The 20,000-nt window shown below is 18.6% G+C and overlaps 4 protein-coding genes across 5 annotated transcripts in view; 2 read left to right on the top strand and 2 right to left on the bottom strand.

Moving 5' to 3' along the window:
- The window catches only part of PF3D7_0908500 (conserved Plasmodium protein, unknown function), a gene marked incomplete at both ends in the record, with an annotated part of 8,239 nt that extends 343 nt beyond the window's left edge, over nt 1–7,896 (top strand). Inside the window, 17 exons of the mRNA XM_024473195.1 lie at nt 1–8; nt 151–373; nt 513–589; nt 731–841; nt 1,008–1,050; nt 1,136–1,267; nt 1,356–1,447; nt 1,551–1,663; nt 1,773–1,813; nt 1,979–2,079; nt 2,222–2,316; nt 2,417–2,571; nt 2,725–2,822; nt 2,937–3,131; nt 3,268–5,492; nt 5,626–6,277; nt 6,472–7,896. The exon at nt 1–8 is cut by the window's left edge and continues 97 nt beyond it. Of these exons, the coding sequence (XP_024328962.1) occupies nt 1–8; nt 151–373; nt 513–589; nt 731–841; nt 1,008–1,050; nt 1,136–1,267; nt 1,356–1,447; nt 1,551–1,663; nt 1,773–1,813; nt 1,979–2,079; nt 2,222–2,316; nt 2,417–2,571; nt 2,725–2,822; nt 2,937–3,131; nt 3,268–5,492; nt 5,626–6,277; nt 6,472–7,896 (5,786 nt within the window). The remainder of the gene's footprint in view (nt 9–150; nt 374–512; nt 590–730; nt 842–1,007; nt 1,051–1,135; nt 1,268–1,355; nt 1,448–1,550; nt 1,664–1,772; nt 1,814–1,978; nt 2,080–2,221; nt 2,317–2,416; nt 2,572–2,724; nt 2,823–2,936; nt 3,132–3,267; nt 5,493–5,625; nt 6,278–6,471) is intronic.
- Nucleotides 7,897–8,764: 868 nt separating this feature from the next.
- Nucleotides 8,765–9,352, bottom strand: PF3D7_0908400 (conserved Plasmodium protein, unknown function; the record flags this gene model as incomplete). The annotated part of the gene is made up of 1 exon (XM_001351920.2): nt 8,765–9,352. The coding sequence occupies one exon, from the start codon at nt 9,350–9,352 to the stop codon at nt 8,765–8,767; it is 588 nt and encodes a 195-aa protein (XP_001351956.2).
- A 2,432-nt stretch (nt 9,353–11,784) lies between these two features.
- PF3D7_0908300.1 (conserved protein, unknown function) lies at nt 11,785–13,851 on the top strand (the record flags this gene model as incomplete). 2 transcript variants are annotated; one of them, XM_002808876.1, is made up of 8 exons in its annotated part: nt 11,785–11,794; nt 11,985–12,149; nt 12,327–12,540; nt 12,711–12,876; nt 13,009–13,071; nt 13,224–13,349; nt 13,490–13,561; nt 13,750–13,851. In XM_002808876.1, the coding sequence occupies 8 exons, from the start codon at nt 11,785–11,787 to the stop codon at nt 13,849–13,851; spliced, it is 918 nt and encodes a 305-aa protein (XP_002808922.1). The 2 variants fall into 2 exon arrangements, with proteins under 2 accessions (XP_002808922.1, XP_024329014.1); XM_024473194.1 differs by lacking the exon at nt 13,224–13,349.
- A 653-nt stretch (nt 13,852–14,504) lies between these two features.
- PF3D7_0908200 (conserved Plasmodium protein, unknown function) lies at nt 14,505–19,466 on the bottom strand (the record flags this gene model as incomplete). Its single annotated transcript, XM_024473193.1, has 5 exons — nt 14,505–14,558; nt 14,657–14,730; nt 14,826–14,967; nt 15,085–18,971; nt 19,106–19,466. The coding sequence occupies 5 exons, from the start codon at nt 19,464–19,466 to the stop codon at nt 14,505–14,507; spliced, it is 4,518 nt and encodes a 1,505-aa protein (XP_024328910.1).
- Nucleotides 19,467–20,000: the final 534 nt, after the last annotated feature.

The raw sequence follows: 20,000 nt of genomic DNA, 5'->3' as shown, positions 1-20,000 counted from the left end.
ATTTTGTGGTACAACCATAACAATAATAATAAAAAAAAAAAAAATAATAATAATAATACACTATAATAATAATAATAATAAATAAATAAATAAATTGTTTCTACAACTTCATAAATATATCTTATTATATTTATTTCTTATTTTGTTCAGTTCAAAATCAGTGTAAATAAATGTTTCTATTTACCCTTTATCTGTTTAAAGGGAGAATGTCCCAATTTTATACATATCACATTTGTAGATGAGAATGGGAAAAAAAAAGAAAGAAAAAACTTAGGATTAAAAATATACTTAAATAAAAAGTATAGCTTTTTAAAATATTACAGTTCATATAAAACATATAATGTTTATGAAGGCAATAACAACAATGTTAAAGGTTAAAAATATGAATAATGAATTTAAACTTAAAAGGAAAAATATTAGGTTTTATATTGTAATGAATATAGTTTTTGTAGAGAATTATATAATATTTAATATTATATTTATTTATTTTACTTTTTGAAACTGCATATTAGGCTATGTAGAGTTGGCATGTGGAATAGTTAGTTGTGAACACCCCTTGGAGTATTTTCTAGAAAAAAATAAAAAAATGGTAAGAAAATAAAAACAACTTTTATAAAAATAATAATAACACACAAAAGTGGGAATGTATATATAATATAGGTTCATGCTTATTCCAAATAAAATATTTTTATCAATATTATATTTATAATTTTTTTATAAAAATTTGTAGGATAACGATGACTACTTTTCATTGGTAACAGATATATCCATTAGCAAGCTAAGAAAGGAAATGATCATATGCAAAACGGATAAAGATATGGATGCTCACATAGAATCATATGTAATTAAATAAATAAATATGAACATATATATATGTATATATGTGTGTATATATTTCATATGTTATATTTTTTTTTTTTTTTTTTTCTTTTTTTTTTTTTTATATCATATATTTCTGCATAGTTATATAACACTATATGTTTATTTCAATTTTTTGTTCTTTTTAGAATCTGGAGAATAAAGACAATAACATTGAGAAATCATCACCATGTAATTAAAATATATCTACAAAAAAGAATACGAATTTTTTTTTTTTTTTTTTATACTAAAAAGTATATTTATTTTTAATTTTCAGATAAAAGAAATGTTCTTGAGATATTTTCTTCTTCCTTTAAATATGCTTATAAGAAAATGCCTATTCCTTTAATAACAACTTCGAATGTGGTTGACGTTCTTTTAAGCACGATGCTTTTTCAATATAGAATAAGTAGGAATAAAAAATATATTTATGCTAATATATATATATATATATACATAGTGAGTTCATTTTCTTTTTAATAAACATATATTTTTAGATGGCATAGAAAATCCTCCATGGTTAAAAATCATTAACGATGCCTACGATTTACACTTAATTAAACATTTCCAATTTTGCAACAATAAAAAGGCAAGAAAAAGGAATATGCACATATGTGTTTATTGATATGTTTTAATTATAAATATAAGATATTATTAAAATAATATATATATATATATATTTTTCTTTGTAGGATTATCAAATGTATGAGGAAATTAGAACTTGTAGCTTATTTCTTTATCTAGATAGTGTATTTCTAAATATTGCCGCGCAGTTTTCCAAATATGTTATAATACAAGAATATACGTAAGAGTGCATGAATAATAAATATAAAATAAATAAAATTTTATATATATATATATATATATATATATTTATTTATTTATTTATTTATATGTGTAATTTCCCTTATTAGAAAATATACCAGCCCCAGATATGTGAATAAATTACTTAAAGGTAGGCCAAAAAAAAAAAAAAAAAAAAAAAAAAAAAAAAAAAGACAAATATAATATTATAGCAACCACATATTATATGATAAATATTATATGAAGATTTATTGTATAATAGTTACCATTTTTTTTTTTTTTTTTTTTTTTTTTTTTTAAATATTATATATTATAGGAAAGCTACATCATAAAATAGACATGTGTCATAATTTTATATACGAAAAAATAGTGGATGATTCACCTTTGGATAAGCTAAAACTATTTAAAAACGATGAGGTATAAAAATAACACAATATATATATATATATATATATATATATATATTTTTTTATGTATATGCGTTTGAATTTATATACTTTTTTTTTTTTTTTTTTTTTTTTTTTTTTTTTTTTGGAAATTGTTTAAATTTTTTGTTTAGATATATGTAACTAAAGATTCGGGGGTTATAGGAGAAGGATTGATTGGTATCTTAATATTTGGAGACGAAAAAACGGATACCGAAAAAGCTTACAAGTAAAAATAATATATATAAATGAAATATATTATAAAAATTATACATATATATAAATATATATATATATATATATATATATATATATATTTATATCTTCAGAATATACAATAGGGAAATAAAAGCTCAACAATGGTTAAACAAAGGAATAGCTAAAGTAAAATTGGAAAATATGAGATATAGGAAAAACATCATGAAGGCAAAAAGAGAGAACGAATTGATATCATTATCTTTATTATCTTTTAATATGGGTACAGGTAAATAAAATATGTAAATAAGGGAATATTAGAAGAGTTTTTTTTTACTCAAGAAAAAAAAAAAAAAAAAATATATATATAATTAAATATATATATATATATATATATATATATAAATATATGTATATATTTTTTTTTTTTTTTATTTCTCAGTTGTGTCTTATAAAGGATTCAAAATGTATGTAATGCCTTCACCTCAATTACCTTTAAATATAACAAAATTAAATAATATTAAAGGGGAATTGAAATATGTAATATATATAAAATATATGTTAACATACACATTATAAATTTACAATCATATATATATATATATATATTTATTTATTTATTTATTTATTTTTTGGTATCCATTTTGACTTTAGGAAATGTCAGTTGTAGAAAAAAATATTCCAACTTATAATTTGTTCAAAAATCCAAATGTAAGAAACTCTTTTATAACACCATATTATAAAGAAAATAATTATATTTTTTTTAATATCAATTTAATGTTGTGTGAATGTAAAAGTAAAAGTGATAGTATTTTTACACATTCTGAATTGGACCACTTGGATATCCAGGTATGATTTATATAGATAGATAAGGGCATATAAAGAAGACAAACATATATATATATATATATATATATATATATATATATTTATTTATTTATTTATTTATTTATTTATTTATGTGTATGTCTTTTTATTTATGTAGAGTATACCTAGTGCAGGTGAAAGGTGCTATAATGTCCCCCCTGTTTATTCCAATCTGCTGAAGGTACAAAATAATATTTGTTTATACAAAGAAATATCTGATGAATGTAAGACGGATAAAGAGATGTATGAGAAAAAAGTCGATATATATTTAGAGAAGGTTGTTATAGAGATGGAGAAAATACATTTTAACGTCCCTTTTGATACCGTTTCCTTAAAAATGTTTTTACAAAATAAAGGTTTAAGAATAAGACATCTTGGGAGGATGTTGAAATTTGTTACTTATAAATGGTTATATAATATAATTTCATATGAGATATTTATACGTTGTGTAAAAAAGTTTATATATCGTTGCACACGTGAAATATCGATATTTTATAAGAAGAAAGTAACAGACTATATATATCAATATAAACAAAATTATGAAAAAAATGAGATTAGAAATATGAGGGAACATGAATTAATAAGTAACATTTTTGGGGTAGATAAGAGTAGTAAAAAGAAAAAGAAGATGGATTTTTTATATTTAAATCAGAAAGGAGCAAATGAAGACATGAATACAAAAAGTAATAATAATATTTGTAATAAAATAAATGAAGTATTAGATGATATGACATTATATGATACGGATAGATCTACATGTAGTGATAATACATATGATGATAGTAATAGTAAAATATTTGATTATAAAAACAAAGAAGATAAGAAGAAAGAGAATAAGATAAATCATAATTTATTGTATATATATGAATTTGGAAATGATAAGAATATCATTGAAAATCGTTTGAAGTTTGATAATTTATCCTTATTGTCAATTATATTTAATTTTGATATTTTCAGAAAATATTCAAATAAAGAGATGTATATTTTAAAAAGGATCAATGAAAAGAAAAGAGATGTTTTAGATAATTATATAATAATTAAAAAGATATACAAAGGAAATATTAGCTTAATCGATATGTTCATAATAAATATTTTTAATATATTATTAACCAAAAATAATTATAATAAAAATGATTTTTTATTAGAAATAAATAAGATATGTTATGAATTATATAAAATAAATATATCATATTCGTGTGAAGAAATTCAAGATAATTATATATATGATAATTTACAGAAATGTCTAGGTATATTATATTTTCCATCTTTAATAGAATATGATGAAGAAATTAAGAAGGGGGGTAAAATTTTTCATCTGTATGATTTAAAGAGTTATAATATAAGAATCAAAAGATCGTTCAATATTTATTACATAGATTTTGTTACAAATAGGTATATATATAATTATGAAAATATTCACTTGGATATATGTGTAGAAAATAAGAGATTATTATCAATACTAATATTTTATACATTCGTATATTATTATAATAATAACAATAATAATAATAATAATAATATGAGTAAGTATAGTTTATGTATGGGCAATTTAAAATGGGAAGATCTTGAAAAAGTGTTACTACAATCTGGTAGACATAAAAAATTTTATGATAAAATATATAATGAAAAGATAAATCTTCTTTTAAGATCAAAGGATAATATAACATTATTTAACAATACAGATTATTTTACTTTTTATGGCTTATTAAATATAGTAGCTCAAGGGATAAAGATGCGACTTTTTAGAATGGCCATGAATAAATCGTTTTATCTATTCAGAGCGATATCTGAAAATAGTGTTATGTCTATATATATACGTTTAATGTGGTTATCTATATATATGTTCTTACGATATTATGTTTCTGAAGATTGTGTTTTAGACGGACCACATAAAAAGAATGATATATGTTTTAAAGATTACAAAATTGGAAATAGAAACTTAACAAATGATATTAAAGAAATCAATAAAATTGATAAGGATAAGGAGCGATTTAAAGATGATAATTATGATGATAATAATAATAATAATAATAATAATGATGGTGATGATGCATTGTTGAAAAAAAAGAAAAAAATATTTTTTAAAATTGAAAGGGATGAAAAAAGATGTGATACAACATGTCAATCAACAGTATATAGTGATAATATATCTAAAAGTAATGTTTATGAAAAATGTGTGCAATGTACTTCAGATAATTCTGTTGATATATGGGAGAAAGATATGACTATGTTTGGAAAGATACATGTATATAAAAGAACGTATGAGATATGTTCGATAATATTGAAGAATTATTTTGTGTATTATCATCCTTTATATTTAGATTTTTATTTATCCTTTGCCTGGTAAAGATATGGATTCAATAAATAAATAAATAAATATATATATATATATATATATATATATATATATGTGTGTGTATGTGTATGTGTGAGTGGCCGTTCAATTTTTTAATTTTATTTTTTTCCATTTTGTTAGGTATAATAAGGGTTCAAATAATGAGAAAGCGTTTCTTCATTTCTTGAGAGAATTCATATTACTACAAATCAATGTATGCTCAAAAAGGTGTAGGGAAAAGAAGATGGAAATTCTAAAAATGAACGAGAATTTCGAGCATCTTGTTTTTTCTATAATTTTTAAGAATAACAAAGAAGAGGAAGATAATAAAAATAAATATGATATAAACGAAAATGTGAATATAAGAAGGCTGGATAATTATGTTTCTTCATCATTTTTAAATGATATATGTTATCCTCACTGTAATATATATAATGAGAATAAAAATTTTGATATTTTAAAAAATTTTGATTTTTTGAAATCTAATATTCTTTTGGCTAGTTCATTACACTATTTCATTAATTCATTATTTTGTTATTACAATAATGATGATTTTATAAATAAATATAAGAGTACTGATTTTATTTTTGATAGTATACTCTTATGCATAAAGTCTTTGGAGAGTGTCAAGAGAACATATAGATTATCTACTTATACTGAGAAAGGTTTTGGAAATGTATGTCTGGATATTTCTTTGATGATAATAAAATTGAAGTTAAAGCATCCGAAGTTTTTAGAAAAGAAAGATAATTGGATGTTGTATGCTCTTCGTAATGCTATGGAGGCGGAAGAGGTTACTGAAAAAAAATAAAATAAAAAAAAATAAATAAATAAATAAATAAATAAATACATATATATATAAAAAAAAAAATTACATATATAAAAATATATATATATATATATATTTATTTATTTATTTATTTATTTATATTTTTTTTTTTTTTTTTTTTTATTTATTCATATATGTTTATTTGTACCCATTTGTAGGTGTTGAAGCACCATTGTGGTGATAATCACATTGACACCATAAAATGTAGATACGCACTGGGACTAATATACATATATTTTAATAATTTCGAATGTATGAATATGTTAGAAAACGTTCTTTATCATATAAAAAATTATGAGTATACTTATGAAGATAATAATATTTTAAGTAATACCTTTTGGTATATTCCAGATAAATATAAGGACAGCTTAAGTTGTATGAATAGAGAAAATCTTATATTAGATAAAAGGAAAATAAAATGTTTTTTATTTTACATGTGGTTAAATATATTTATTCCTTTGGAATATGCAAAAAAAATTATGAATATATTATTTATGTTATATTCAATGGATATATATAAGAAGAAAAAGAAGGAAAAGTCAAATGATAAAGATAATACCTTTTTTAAGCATGAGCAAATAGATTCTTATGAACAGATAATATTGTTTATAAAAAATTATAAATATATTTATAAAAAGGATGACATATTTTTGAATTTGGAAGAATATGACCATTTATTGAAAAGTAACGAAAAAATATACTTAAAAAGGAAGGAAATGGAGAATAGAAAAAGAAATAAAAAGGAGATGGAAAGGTACAATATATATAATAATAATAATATTGATGATGCTAATTATTTTAATAATATTGAAGTTGAAAAAAAAGAAAGTGGGTATTTGAAATTAAAAGGTATTATTGGATGTAGTAATAGAATTTTTGATGAATCCCCAAATTATAAGATGAATAAAGAGATGGATAATAAGGACATATTATTTTATGTACATAATGAAAAGAAAAATAACGAATATTATAATATAACATCTTGTTTCTTAAAAGAATTTATAGATATAGTAGAAATGGAGTCTCATTTATTATATGATGAGGAAAAATATTTGAATGAATATAAATCATATACAAATATTGAGAAAAAGACAAAAATGTATTCATTGTTGAATAAATTATTAAAAATAAAGGGGAAAATAAAGAAAAGAAGTCAGAAAAATAAAGGCTATGATAATTATATGGATCATATTAATAAATATAATGATAAACCTAACTATTTTGATGATAATAAAAGGCATTATAAGAGTAAAAACATAAATTCTTTTATAGAATATAGTGATAAAGATGATACACTTTCATTTTTAAATTCAAATCAAATGTGGAGTGATACCTCATCCAATTACTCTGATATTGTTCGAAATATAAATGATCATATATCCAATGAGAATATGAAGAAGAAAAAAAAAAAAAAGAAAAATACTTTTCATCGTTTTCTAATGCCCTATGATAATAATAAGAAAAGGAGAGATAAGGTTAAGAAATTTAAAATAAAAAAGGACATCAATATTTTTATGAGCATAATGTATTATTTTCTAAATTATGAAACTTTCCAAAAATTTTACCTCAAAATAAGGAAGTAATAACATTACAAAAAAGGAGAAAGGAAAAGTTTTTACTTGGTATAAAAGAAAAAAAAAAAAAAAAAAAAAAAAAAAAAAAAAAAAAAAAAAACTTGAAGACAAAAGAGAATATACATATATATATATATATATATATATATATGTTCATGTATAATTTTTATATGTACTTTCATTTTGAAATATCTTTATGTTTATAAATCAATTTATAAGATAATGTCTTTTTTCATTGTTTTATTTTTATTTTATTATTTTCTTTTATTTTTTTTTTTGGTATATTATAAAATAAAAAAAAAATTTTAAATAACATCAGTTATGTAAAATATCTAAATATATATTTAAAAAAAAAAAATAAAATAAAATAAAATATACATATATATATATATATATATATATATATATAAAAGTACATGCTTATATATATATATATATATTGGCGCTTATTTTTTATATGTTGAATATAAATATAAAAACAAGTGTTAAAAAGAAAAATTTTGCTTTTGATTGTATTTTATTAAAAAAAATTGCATACATATAATGCACATATATAAAACTTTATACGGAGACAATAAATATATAAGCATATATATAATATATATATATATATATATATATATTAAAAAAAGAAAAAACAAAATATATATACATATAAATATATATATGTATATATTTGTATATTAATGTTTAATTTATATTTGTTTTTGATTTTGTCTAAAAAAAGGATAATATTATAATGTTACGATATTATTATATATATATATATATATATATATATATATTATATATACATATGTGTGTGTACTTATATCACATTTTTGACTTATTCATTTTATACATTTTTGTTTTGATTATTTATATTTCTTGGCCCCGTTTAGGTAAATGCGACCTTGAAATTTTTGGTTGGTTTAAAGAGTTCACAGTATTTGATATATAGATATTGATAAAGAGATTGTATATATTTGTAAACATAAAAATATAAAACTTTAAAACAAAAAGAAAAGAGATCTTTTATTTCTTTTGCTATTTTCTTTTTTTCCTTTAATAAAAATAAGAATGTCTTTAGAATGAGATGTTTATATAATTGTATAAATTTGAAGAAATTAGATGTTGTACTTTTTATAAAACATTTGCAGGTATATATAAAATATACAGGATTTTTTAAAAAATATTTAAGATTCTTTATAGTAACTTTAAATAGGTTAATAAAAAAGTCCAATATTATAAGACATAATAAGAAAAAACTAGTCATAAAATTTAAATATTTATTTACATTATACTTATTACTAACATCCTTTTTTCTATCTTCATAATTCTTAACAAATGATTCATATTGTCCTTTTATTGAAAATATTTCATTTTTATCTATTTTGTTATATATCCATTGTTTAGCATCTTCATTCAATTTCAAGTAATTTGCGTATTTCATATTTATATCCTTTTTTTCCTGTTCCGTTTTCATTGTAAAAAAAAATAAAAATAAATCAATAATATAAAAAATATAAAATATAAAAATAAAAAATAAAAATAAAAAATAAAAAATAAGAAATAAGAAATAAAAAATAAGAAATAAAAAATAAGAAATAAAAAATAAGAAATAAAAAATAAGAAATAAAAAATATGTCTACTGTGTGTGTTATGATAGTTAATATCAGGTAACAAAACAATGGAGAAAATAAAAGCATATATATAAACAAATGTTACATATATATATAAATATAAATATATATATATATATATATTATATATATATATGTTTATATTTTACTTTGTAATATAATATATATATATATTTTATTTTAATATATATAGTTATATTATTTTTTGCACTTTTAATTAAAATGAAAAAAAAAAAAAATTAAATATCAATTATGCATTTTGTTTTATTTTATTTTTTTTCTTCTTGTTTTATTTATTTTGTTTTATTTTGTTTATTTTTTATTTGATAAAAAAGGAAAATTTTGAAATTTAATAAAATGCCTCCATAAAAATAAAAATAAAAAATAAAACGGATAAATAAACAACGAAGGAAAAAAAAGAAAAAGAAAATTTTAACATTATATACAATATATTATTTTATAATTTTCCAAAATTTTTAATTTTTGTGTAAAGAAAAAAAAAAAAAAAAAAAAAAGAACAAATGTCAAATTTGATAATATGTATGCATAAAGAGAAATATGTTATTACAAGTTGTAAAAATAAAATAAAATATGTAATATATATAAAATATATGTATTAATATGTGTTACTTAAGTAGAGGTATAAATTAATATATACATATCAAACATTATATGCGACAAAAATAAAATAAATAAATATATATATATATATATATATATATATATATATTACATTTTGAAGATTTATTTTTTTTCTTTTTAATTTTTTTCTTTATTTCAAAAGTATATATTCAAATTAAACCAATTCTTGTGGACCTATTTCACTTTTAAAAGAAATAAATATATGTACATATTTATATATATATATATATATATATTATATATTTTATATATGTGTATAATTGTTTGTATTAAAGCAAAATAATAAAACTTATCTTTTAAAATACACATATATTTTTTTTTTATTTTGTCCTTTAAAAAATGTAAACATCTCTTGAGCATATGTACTTTTTTTTTTTTTTTTTTTTTTTTTTTTTTTTTATCAATTCAATACAAATATGGATAAGCATATGAATAAAATAAATAATCGGAAAAAACAAAAAAAAAAAATAAAACAAAGTGTTTAAAGTTAAGGTCTTTAATATGAAAGATATATATCATTTTTTACTTCTTACGAATTTTTATTTTATTTTTTTTTATTATATATTCATTAAATCATGATAACTTCTTACAATTTAAAGATGATATATTTCGTAAAAAAAAAAAAAAAAAAAAAAAAAGGAAAAAGCCGATAAATATGTTATCATCATTTTTTTTTAAATGTATTAAAATAGTTGTCACAAAAATATATTATATTATAAATATATATAATATATATAATATATATATCAAGTTATTATAGAAGCTTAATAAAAAAAAAAAAGAATAAAAGAAGGAAGAAACAAAAGATAATGTATCAAAATAATTATATTTTTGTAAACAATAACTAATTGACCCAATGAAAAGGTCACACATTTTTTCTTTTCGATGTACCCTTCTTATTCTTTATTTTATATAAAATATAAAAATCGTTATTAATAACTTATATTTATGAACTTGAAAAAATTCATATAATTTTGTTTCATTTAAAAATATATTCATACATAATTCTTATTAAGAATATATGTTATGTATTTATGAGAAAAAAAAAATAAAAAAAGAAAGAAAGAAATAAGGAAAACATACCAAGAATGTAATAATCTGTTATTTTTTTAATTCTTCTTTTTTTTCTTTATATTTTTTCATTTTCTACCATAATAATATATTAAATAATTACATATATATATATATATATATATATATATATATATATATAATTATAATATAACATATCAAAAATAAATATACACATATATTATGTCATAATTTTTATCCAAGGCTTAAATAAATAAAAATATATATATATATATATATATATATATAAATAATATTTAAGTTTATTATTTTCACTTATATATATATTGATTTATAATATATTTTATTATTATTTATTATTTTTTCTTATTTTATTTTTATTTATTTCTTTTTTTTTTTTTATGTGGGAATACATAAAGAAAAAAAGAAAAAATGAATTTGGACTAAAAATTAAATATATTTATTAACATTAATTTTTAATAAATATTACATAAGCTTATAAAGTATAATTCACATAAATATATATATATATATTTATATATTTATATAATTTTTTCTCGTATTACATTTTAAGTTTGTATATATTTCTCCTGTTTTCCTAATGACTATCGGTAGGAATACATTTAAAATTAATAATCTCATAAGATATATATGTTATAATAAATATATGAAGAAATATACAATACATATATGTTTATTCATATATATGTATATACATCCATGTTATAAATTATGATATACATAAAATATATTATATATATATATATATATATATATATGTTTATGATTTTTTCGTTACAGGTATATATCTTCTCATATTTTTAATTTTTTTGTACGTTTTTCTAAGTCGAATGCTTTATGACCTTATCATTAAAAACAAAAAGAATGCGCCCATAAGCTCCTCAAATTTGACGGGGGAAAACACTAGAAATTTTTTATTTTTTTTTTTGTTTATATGTCATATAAGTAATATTATAAAGATGGAAATAAAAAAAAAAAAAAAAAAAAAAAAAAAATATACATATATATATATATATATATATGTGTAACGTAAAAATAAAATAGACATATTATACATATCCTATATTTTTATTATAATAAAAATAAATTATGTTTAAACAATTTCTTTCTTTATTTTATTAGGTAGAATTATATCCTTAATAATACTTACATTTTTAGACATAAAGTATAATTCAATTGATTATAGTAAGGTGATTTTATATCCATATTATTATTTTTATTTAACCTTGCTCAAAGCCTTTCCAACATACCTGTTCTTATCATCATTTACAATAATTATACTTTTTTGGTCACAAGTTTATTATGCATCAGTGTTAGTGTCCTCCCCACACTTACAGTAATGAAAAAATAAATAAAAATATATGTATCTATAAATAAATAAAAATATATATATATATATATATATATAAATAAAAATATATGTATATATAAATAAATAAAAATATATGTATATATAAATAAATATATTTATATATATATATATTTTTTTTTTTTTTTTTTTTTTAGGACGTTGTATATTTTTTTGAATGTATTGGTTTATGCTATAAACGTCATTTTGGCTAGTTTGGCCTATTTCGTGAAAGCATATTTTGATTACATATATTACAATTATATTATAGAGTCTATTGTCGACTATATAATAGCAAGTGCGTTTTTATATTACGGAGTAAAGGTATTAAATAATATATATATATATATATATATATATATATATATATATATATGTGTGTGTGTATATATTTATATCACTTTCTTTTCCCTTGAATAATAAAAAATTTTAATCTCATTATTTATATTTTTGTAGGTTACTAATAAACTCAAAGAAAAGAGCAAAGGACTTGCAAGAAAGGATAACATTGTTAAAAGGGTAAAAAGATTATAATAATAAAGAAATATAATGAATATTATAAGCAACATATATTTTCGTTCTATATATATATATATATATATATATATATTTATTTATTTATTTATATTTACATATTTACAATTTTGTTATTTTTCGCCTGAACAATTCAGATTTTAACTTTGGCTATTGTCTTGTTTGTTATTTTGAATTTAAAGGGTTTATATTCATTTTGGTGTTTTATAAAGGATATGAAATTTTATAGCTCATTTTTTGATCTTCCTACTTGTGACGCTATAGTAAGTATATGTATATATATATATATATATATATATATATATTAATTAATAAGTATATTTAAATATTTTCACAATTTTATATTTTCTAACATGTTTTTTTTTTTTTTTTTTTTTCCTTTTTTTTTTTTTTCTTTGAATAGATTTATTTTTTATCAGAATGTGTCCCGTCCATATTGATTATTTATACCTTTCAACCGAGCAAAGAAAAGAGCGTAAGTTTACAAGAAAAGAAAAAAAGGGAAAAATCATATAAATTATAAACATTAAAGGGATTATATAATATAAAAATAATAAATATTACATAATATATCAATGTTAATATATATATATATATATATATATATATATTTATTTATTTTTATGTGTATTTTTTTTTTTTTTTTTTTTATTTATAATGTAGGCAATGGACTTTAAATATACTACCCCTCTGTGTTCAGAAACTTTTAATCCATACAATTTAAAATTTAAAAAGAAAAAGACAAAGAAAAATACTGATAATTAAAATTAATAAAATGTAATTAAATGTGTACTTTCATCTTTTAAATATATATATATATATATATATAATGCACATATACCCTTCTCTTTTGTGTATGTTTTTTTTTTTTTTTATATGTTATCAATTTTTAAGAATTATATGCATATATATATATATATATATATATTACTTCTCATAAACCTTTTTATCATATTAATTTAAAAACATATTATTCTTTTTATTATAATATACAAACACATATATTTATATGTTATTTGTTTAAATATATAACAAGACATTTTTCTTTTTGAATTCTATTATTTTTTTATTTTTTTTTTAACAATGTTATAAAGTCGACATTAGAAAAAAAAAAATTTATATAATCTTTTGATTATACATTTATTAAATGTTTCTTTAAAAAAAAAAAAATAAAAGAAAAACATTAAAAAATTAAAAAATTATTAAATTAATAAATTAAACTTAAAAAATTGAACAGATATGAAAAATTCATAGAATAAAAAAATATAAATAAAACAAATGAAATAAATATATACAAATAAATGAAAAATATTAAATATATAGAATATAATATAAAATAAAAAAAAAAAAAAAAATGACACAATTTATGTTAATTATTATTAAAATACTCTATAAAAACATATGATGTTGCTTTTTTATCACGCTTGTAATATAAAGCACATATCTGGTTCGAAGCTTGCTATGATAGAATTCTACAAAAAAAAAAAAAAAAAAAAAAATATATATATATAATATAATATATATATATGTATATATATTAACTTTTCCATTTTATTTTTATTTTTCTAACACATAAGGTTTGAATTTTTAGATTGATATTGTTTGTATTTGGAAAATATGACTCCAAGTTGGTACATTTTAAAACTATAAAATGAAAAAAAAAAAAAAAAAATATATATATATATATATATATATATATACATACATATATATTTGATATATTTTGATATATTTATTACCACATATATTGCTCGATGTGATGTCTTCCTTTTTAGATTTTAACATATTCTTCTTGAATGAAGGATATTTCACTTTTAACGACGTTATATTTAGATTCTGATCAGATCTAGTAAATATATAAAAGACGTTTTTTGACAAGGCCTAAAAGGATAACAATATGAATATATTTACATACATATATACATATATACATACATATATACATATATATATATATATGTGAACCGTTTTGTATTTATTTAATTTCCTTTTTCCTACCACTATATTTAGAACATCTAGAGGGTACAAATTAATTTTGAGGGATTTTTTTTGTAACAATTTAAATGATTTTTTGCACTGATAATATTTTGTGATATTTAAAAATGCATATTTATCGCATGTAGAAATATAGAAAGGATGAAGATGGATATAATCCTTATACATAGAATCGTTAAAATAAGATATTGTTTTATGTAGAGTATACATTTTTTTATTATAAATTTTTGGCAAGGTAAAATAATTGAATGTATTTTCTGGAACATTTAATATAGCAAAATTATATAAATGATGTAAATTGTTATTTTGTGAAAATGACTTAAGTATAAAAATTAAATTATATTTAATTTTATTCAATTTAATATATAGATTATGTGTCTTAAAATGATTTGAATGTAAATGATTATCAAAAAAATTAAAATTGATTTTTTGATTATTATCGAAATTATAATTTTTTAATATTTCTATATTTTTATAATTTGAAAATGTTTCTTTATAATGTGGGAAATTTTCAAAAAAAATATTTTTGGATATAAATAATAATAATTCGATTAATAGTAAGAATATATTTAAATGTTTTTGTAATTCATAAAATGATTTGAATGTATTTAAACAAAATAAAATATTATCATATAATTTATTTATTTGTTCATTAGAAATATTAGTTTTTAATATTAAATTAATATTATCAAATAATTGTTTACATATGTTAATAATTTTATATAAATTATTTAAATGTTCATTTATATCTTGAAGAAATCTTTTTTCAAAAAAACAAACAATTGGTTGAAATTTATTCATATACATTTCTAAATCTTTATCAGATATTTCTTGTAACAATAGTAATATATTTAGAGGACATTTCTTTTCTTTATACATAATATATATATCTTTTATTAATGAGTTATATATTTCTTCTTCATTTAATTTTATATTTTTTCTTGGTATATCATAATTTAATTCAAACTTTTCAAAATGTTCTAATACATCTTTTTTTAAAATCTCTTTACAATTTTTACATATATTATCTCCATTTTTTATATAAAATTTTCTACTCTTCAAAAATTTCCTTTCTATTTTCCATTCTGCGATTAGGATATTATCTTCATCACCCATGTCAATACTTGAGCCGTTCTCGCTACTGTAATGTGTATCACCATCGTTATAAGGGTAATTATTAAAATTGTAGTATCTATGTTTATGAAAAGGACCATTGTGATGGTCACCTTTATGAAAATCATCATTGTGATGGTCACCTTTATGAAAATCATCATTGTGATGGTCACCTTTATGAAAATCACCATCATGATAATTACTATTACAAAAATGATTTTCTTCTTCTACACAATTTGTTGAACTTTTACTTATTTTAGAATATATATTCATTTCATTTTCCATTTTCATAAAATTATTACCATCCTTGTGTGACATTTTTCCATTTGTATTTCCAGCATTTTTATTAACCTGTCGACTACTTGATATATCACTGATTTTTTTTGGTTTGGATGGTGTTTTTATTCTTGCACATTCATTTGATTGATACACAACATTTCTATTAATATTTATAAGATGTTTTTCTTGGTTGTTTGAATTAAGAATTATATTTTTTTTTTGTATATCTTGATGGTAGTTAATAGATTGTTGTGTTTGTTTATATTTTTGTTGATTAAAATAATTATACTTAGCACAAGCGCAGCAGACGGTATTTTGATTTATCATATTATTGATTATTTTATAATACTTGTCAAAATCTTTCTTTTCGTTTTCTTTAAAAAATAAGTTATATAAATTTTCATCAAAATTTTCTTTTCTATTTTTTATATACTTCGAAAAATGAATGATACATCTATCTTTGTAATAATATTTTTTAATAGCATCTGGTAATAATAAAATATTTTTATATATATCATATAATTTTTGATAACCATCGAATGAAGAATATAAATTAGACATGCGTTCATATATATGAAGGATAGTCCTAAGGATTTCATAGCTGTATAGGATATATATGACAAGCATTTCAATATATTTACATTCTTTGTTATTGATTCTTTGAATTTTTTGTATTCCTACTAAACATGATTTATATTTATGTGATGGAATCATATATGCATGATGGTATTTTTTTCTATCTCTATTTTTACATATTTTTTGAATATCAACATATGATTTATAATGAAGATTGTTATTACTGTTGTTATCATAATTGTTGTTATGATCATCATTGTTGTTGTTATCATCATCATTGTTGTTATCCTCATCATTGTTGTTATCCTCATCATTGTTGTTATCCTCATCATTGTTGTTATTTGTTTTTATTTTTGTTTTGTTCACTTGAGGGTATATATTATTCCCATTGTAAATGCTTAAGTTTGATAATTTGACATATTTCTTTTTTATATTTAAATAATAATTTATCAATATATAATTTTGGTCATGAGATATATAAGACTGCTTTATATCAAAAAAGGAGTCATTAAATATCTGTTGCACTATATGATTTTTTACATTCAACATGTTGTTATTTTTATATGATGACAACTTTTTTTTGTCGTCATTATAATCATTTGAGAATAAATTATTTTTTTCCTGATTATCGTTAAATGATAAGGAGAAATATTTTCTGATATCATGATTATTAAAAAGTGCGGACATAAATTTTTTATTATTATTATTATTATTATTGTTCGAGATGACAGATGTTATATTACTCTTAACATTTATGCTTTTTTTTTTTTTTGATTTTTGTGTTCTTTTCATATATCTATTATAAGAAATATTCATATTATAATTTTTATCAATACAAAATGATTTCCTCGTATATATTTTTAAAAATTTTAAATACTTTTCATTTGTTTCTTTTGAGCGTTTGTATAATAACTCTTGTTCAAAATATTTCGAAATATTGTTTCTTATTTTATTATATACATTAATATTTTTATAAAAATTTTCTAATATATTATATTTATATATAATAATTTTTAAATTAATCGAACATAAAATATAAAAGCCTATGTCCAGACTGTATATAATATGTATACTATTATGAAAATTATAATTTTGTATATAATCAGACTTTTCAATAAATTCATATTTATTATCTTTCTCTATAGTTATCCAATAAATATCGAATATTTCTAGTCCTTGTTTTTCATATTCCTTCTTTTGTATATCCTTTTCCTTTAAATTATTATTATCACAAGAATGAATGCACTTAGCATAAGACATTTCATTATCTTCACCATTATATCTGTTATTATATGTATCACATTTTTTATGGTATGCATACGTGCCCCTATCCTTATGTTCATCCGTCGATAAATTTATATCGTTGTCTATATTATTTGTGCATAAATTATTTGTACATAAATCATTTGTACATATATTATTTGTGGATGTATTATTTGTGCACATATCATTTTCTGCTCTACTTATGGACATAATACTATTATCATATAAATAATTTTTAACAGATGATAATTCGGAACAAAACAAAGAATTAGAATTCATTATTTTGGTTTCATTCCATTGTAAATTCGATTTTTTTTTGTTTTTTTCATTTTTTATGGGATAAAGATTATGTATAGTATATTCATGTTCTTTGTTTTTGGAATGATTTTGATACGTTCTTATATTATTATCATTATTATAATTATTTTTATTTTTATTTTTTTTCTCTTGTCTTTCATCAATTAATTCTTGATACCTTTCCAAATTAATAACCTCGTCAGGACTGTTTACAATAGGTGTATTATCATTTTTATGTTCCTTTATTTTATTTAATAAATCAGAGTTATATTCTTCTTTCCTAATTTTGGATACATGAGGATATTCATGCTGATCTTCATTATGGTATTCCCCTTGTTGATTTCTTTTTCTTTTTATACCATCTTGAAAAAAATTAAAAATATAAAAATATAAAAATATAAAAATGTAAATAAATAAATGAATAAATATATACATATATATATATATATACATATATATATATTTTTTTTTATTTATATTCCTTTCATTTTCCTACTTTGAGTTATTTTTCCGTGCAGTGTCTTGTTATTCTTTTTACATATATATAAAGCATGAAGAGATTCTTTTTTATGTATAATTTTTCCTTTTATATTAAGAATATACATACTACCTGTTTTAGTAGTTACGCAAATATAAGAATTATTATTACTAATATATACCTTATTCAATTCATCATTTATACATTTCCTAAATAATTTGTGCATACTATTATGTGTACTAAATAATTCGACATTATATATATTATCACAAAATGTAATTATACATATGTAATTATAATTATTACTGACCGTAGCATATATCATATTTACTCTGTGTAACCTTCTACAAACAATTGTGTTTTCTTTAGGGTTCTTCATTTTTAAATAAATAAATGAAAAAAAAAAAATAAAATAAAAAGAAATGAAAAGAAATAAATAAAAAATAAATAAAAAATAAATAAAAAATAAATAAAAAAATAATAATTATATGCTCCTTCTTCACACCAAATAACACTACAAAATAACCCTACATTTTAGGAAAATATAATAAAATGAACAAATAAATAAAAATGTACAAATGAATACATCTTATATATGTAACATATTAATATAATATATATATATATATATATATATATATATATTTATTTATTTATTTATTTATTTATTTCTTTTGTATTTTTTTTTTTTTTTTCGAAATATTTCAAAGATATATTCCTTATTCCTTATTCCTTATAATATGAGAAAAAGGTTGTTTATCAACATAATTTATTTTTTATGCATGCTTGATAAAAATAAATAAATAAATAAATATAAAGGATTCATATGAATATATGTATATATTATAATTTATATAATTTTAGCATTTCAAAAAATATAGAACATGTAGTAATTTCAATTTTCCTTTTTTTT

The sequence above is a fragment of the Plasmodium falciparum genome (genome assembly GCF_000002765.6).
Source record: "Plasmodium falciparum 3D7 genome assembly, chromosome: 9".
NCBI classification, from domain to species: domain Eukaryota; phylum Apicomplexa; class Aconoidasida; order Haemosporida; family Plasmodiidae; genus Plasmodium; species Plasmodium falciparum.
Note: the sequence above shows the minus strand (reverse complement) of the source record. Positions and strands in the feature narration are given on the sequence as shown.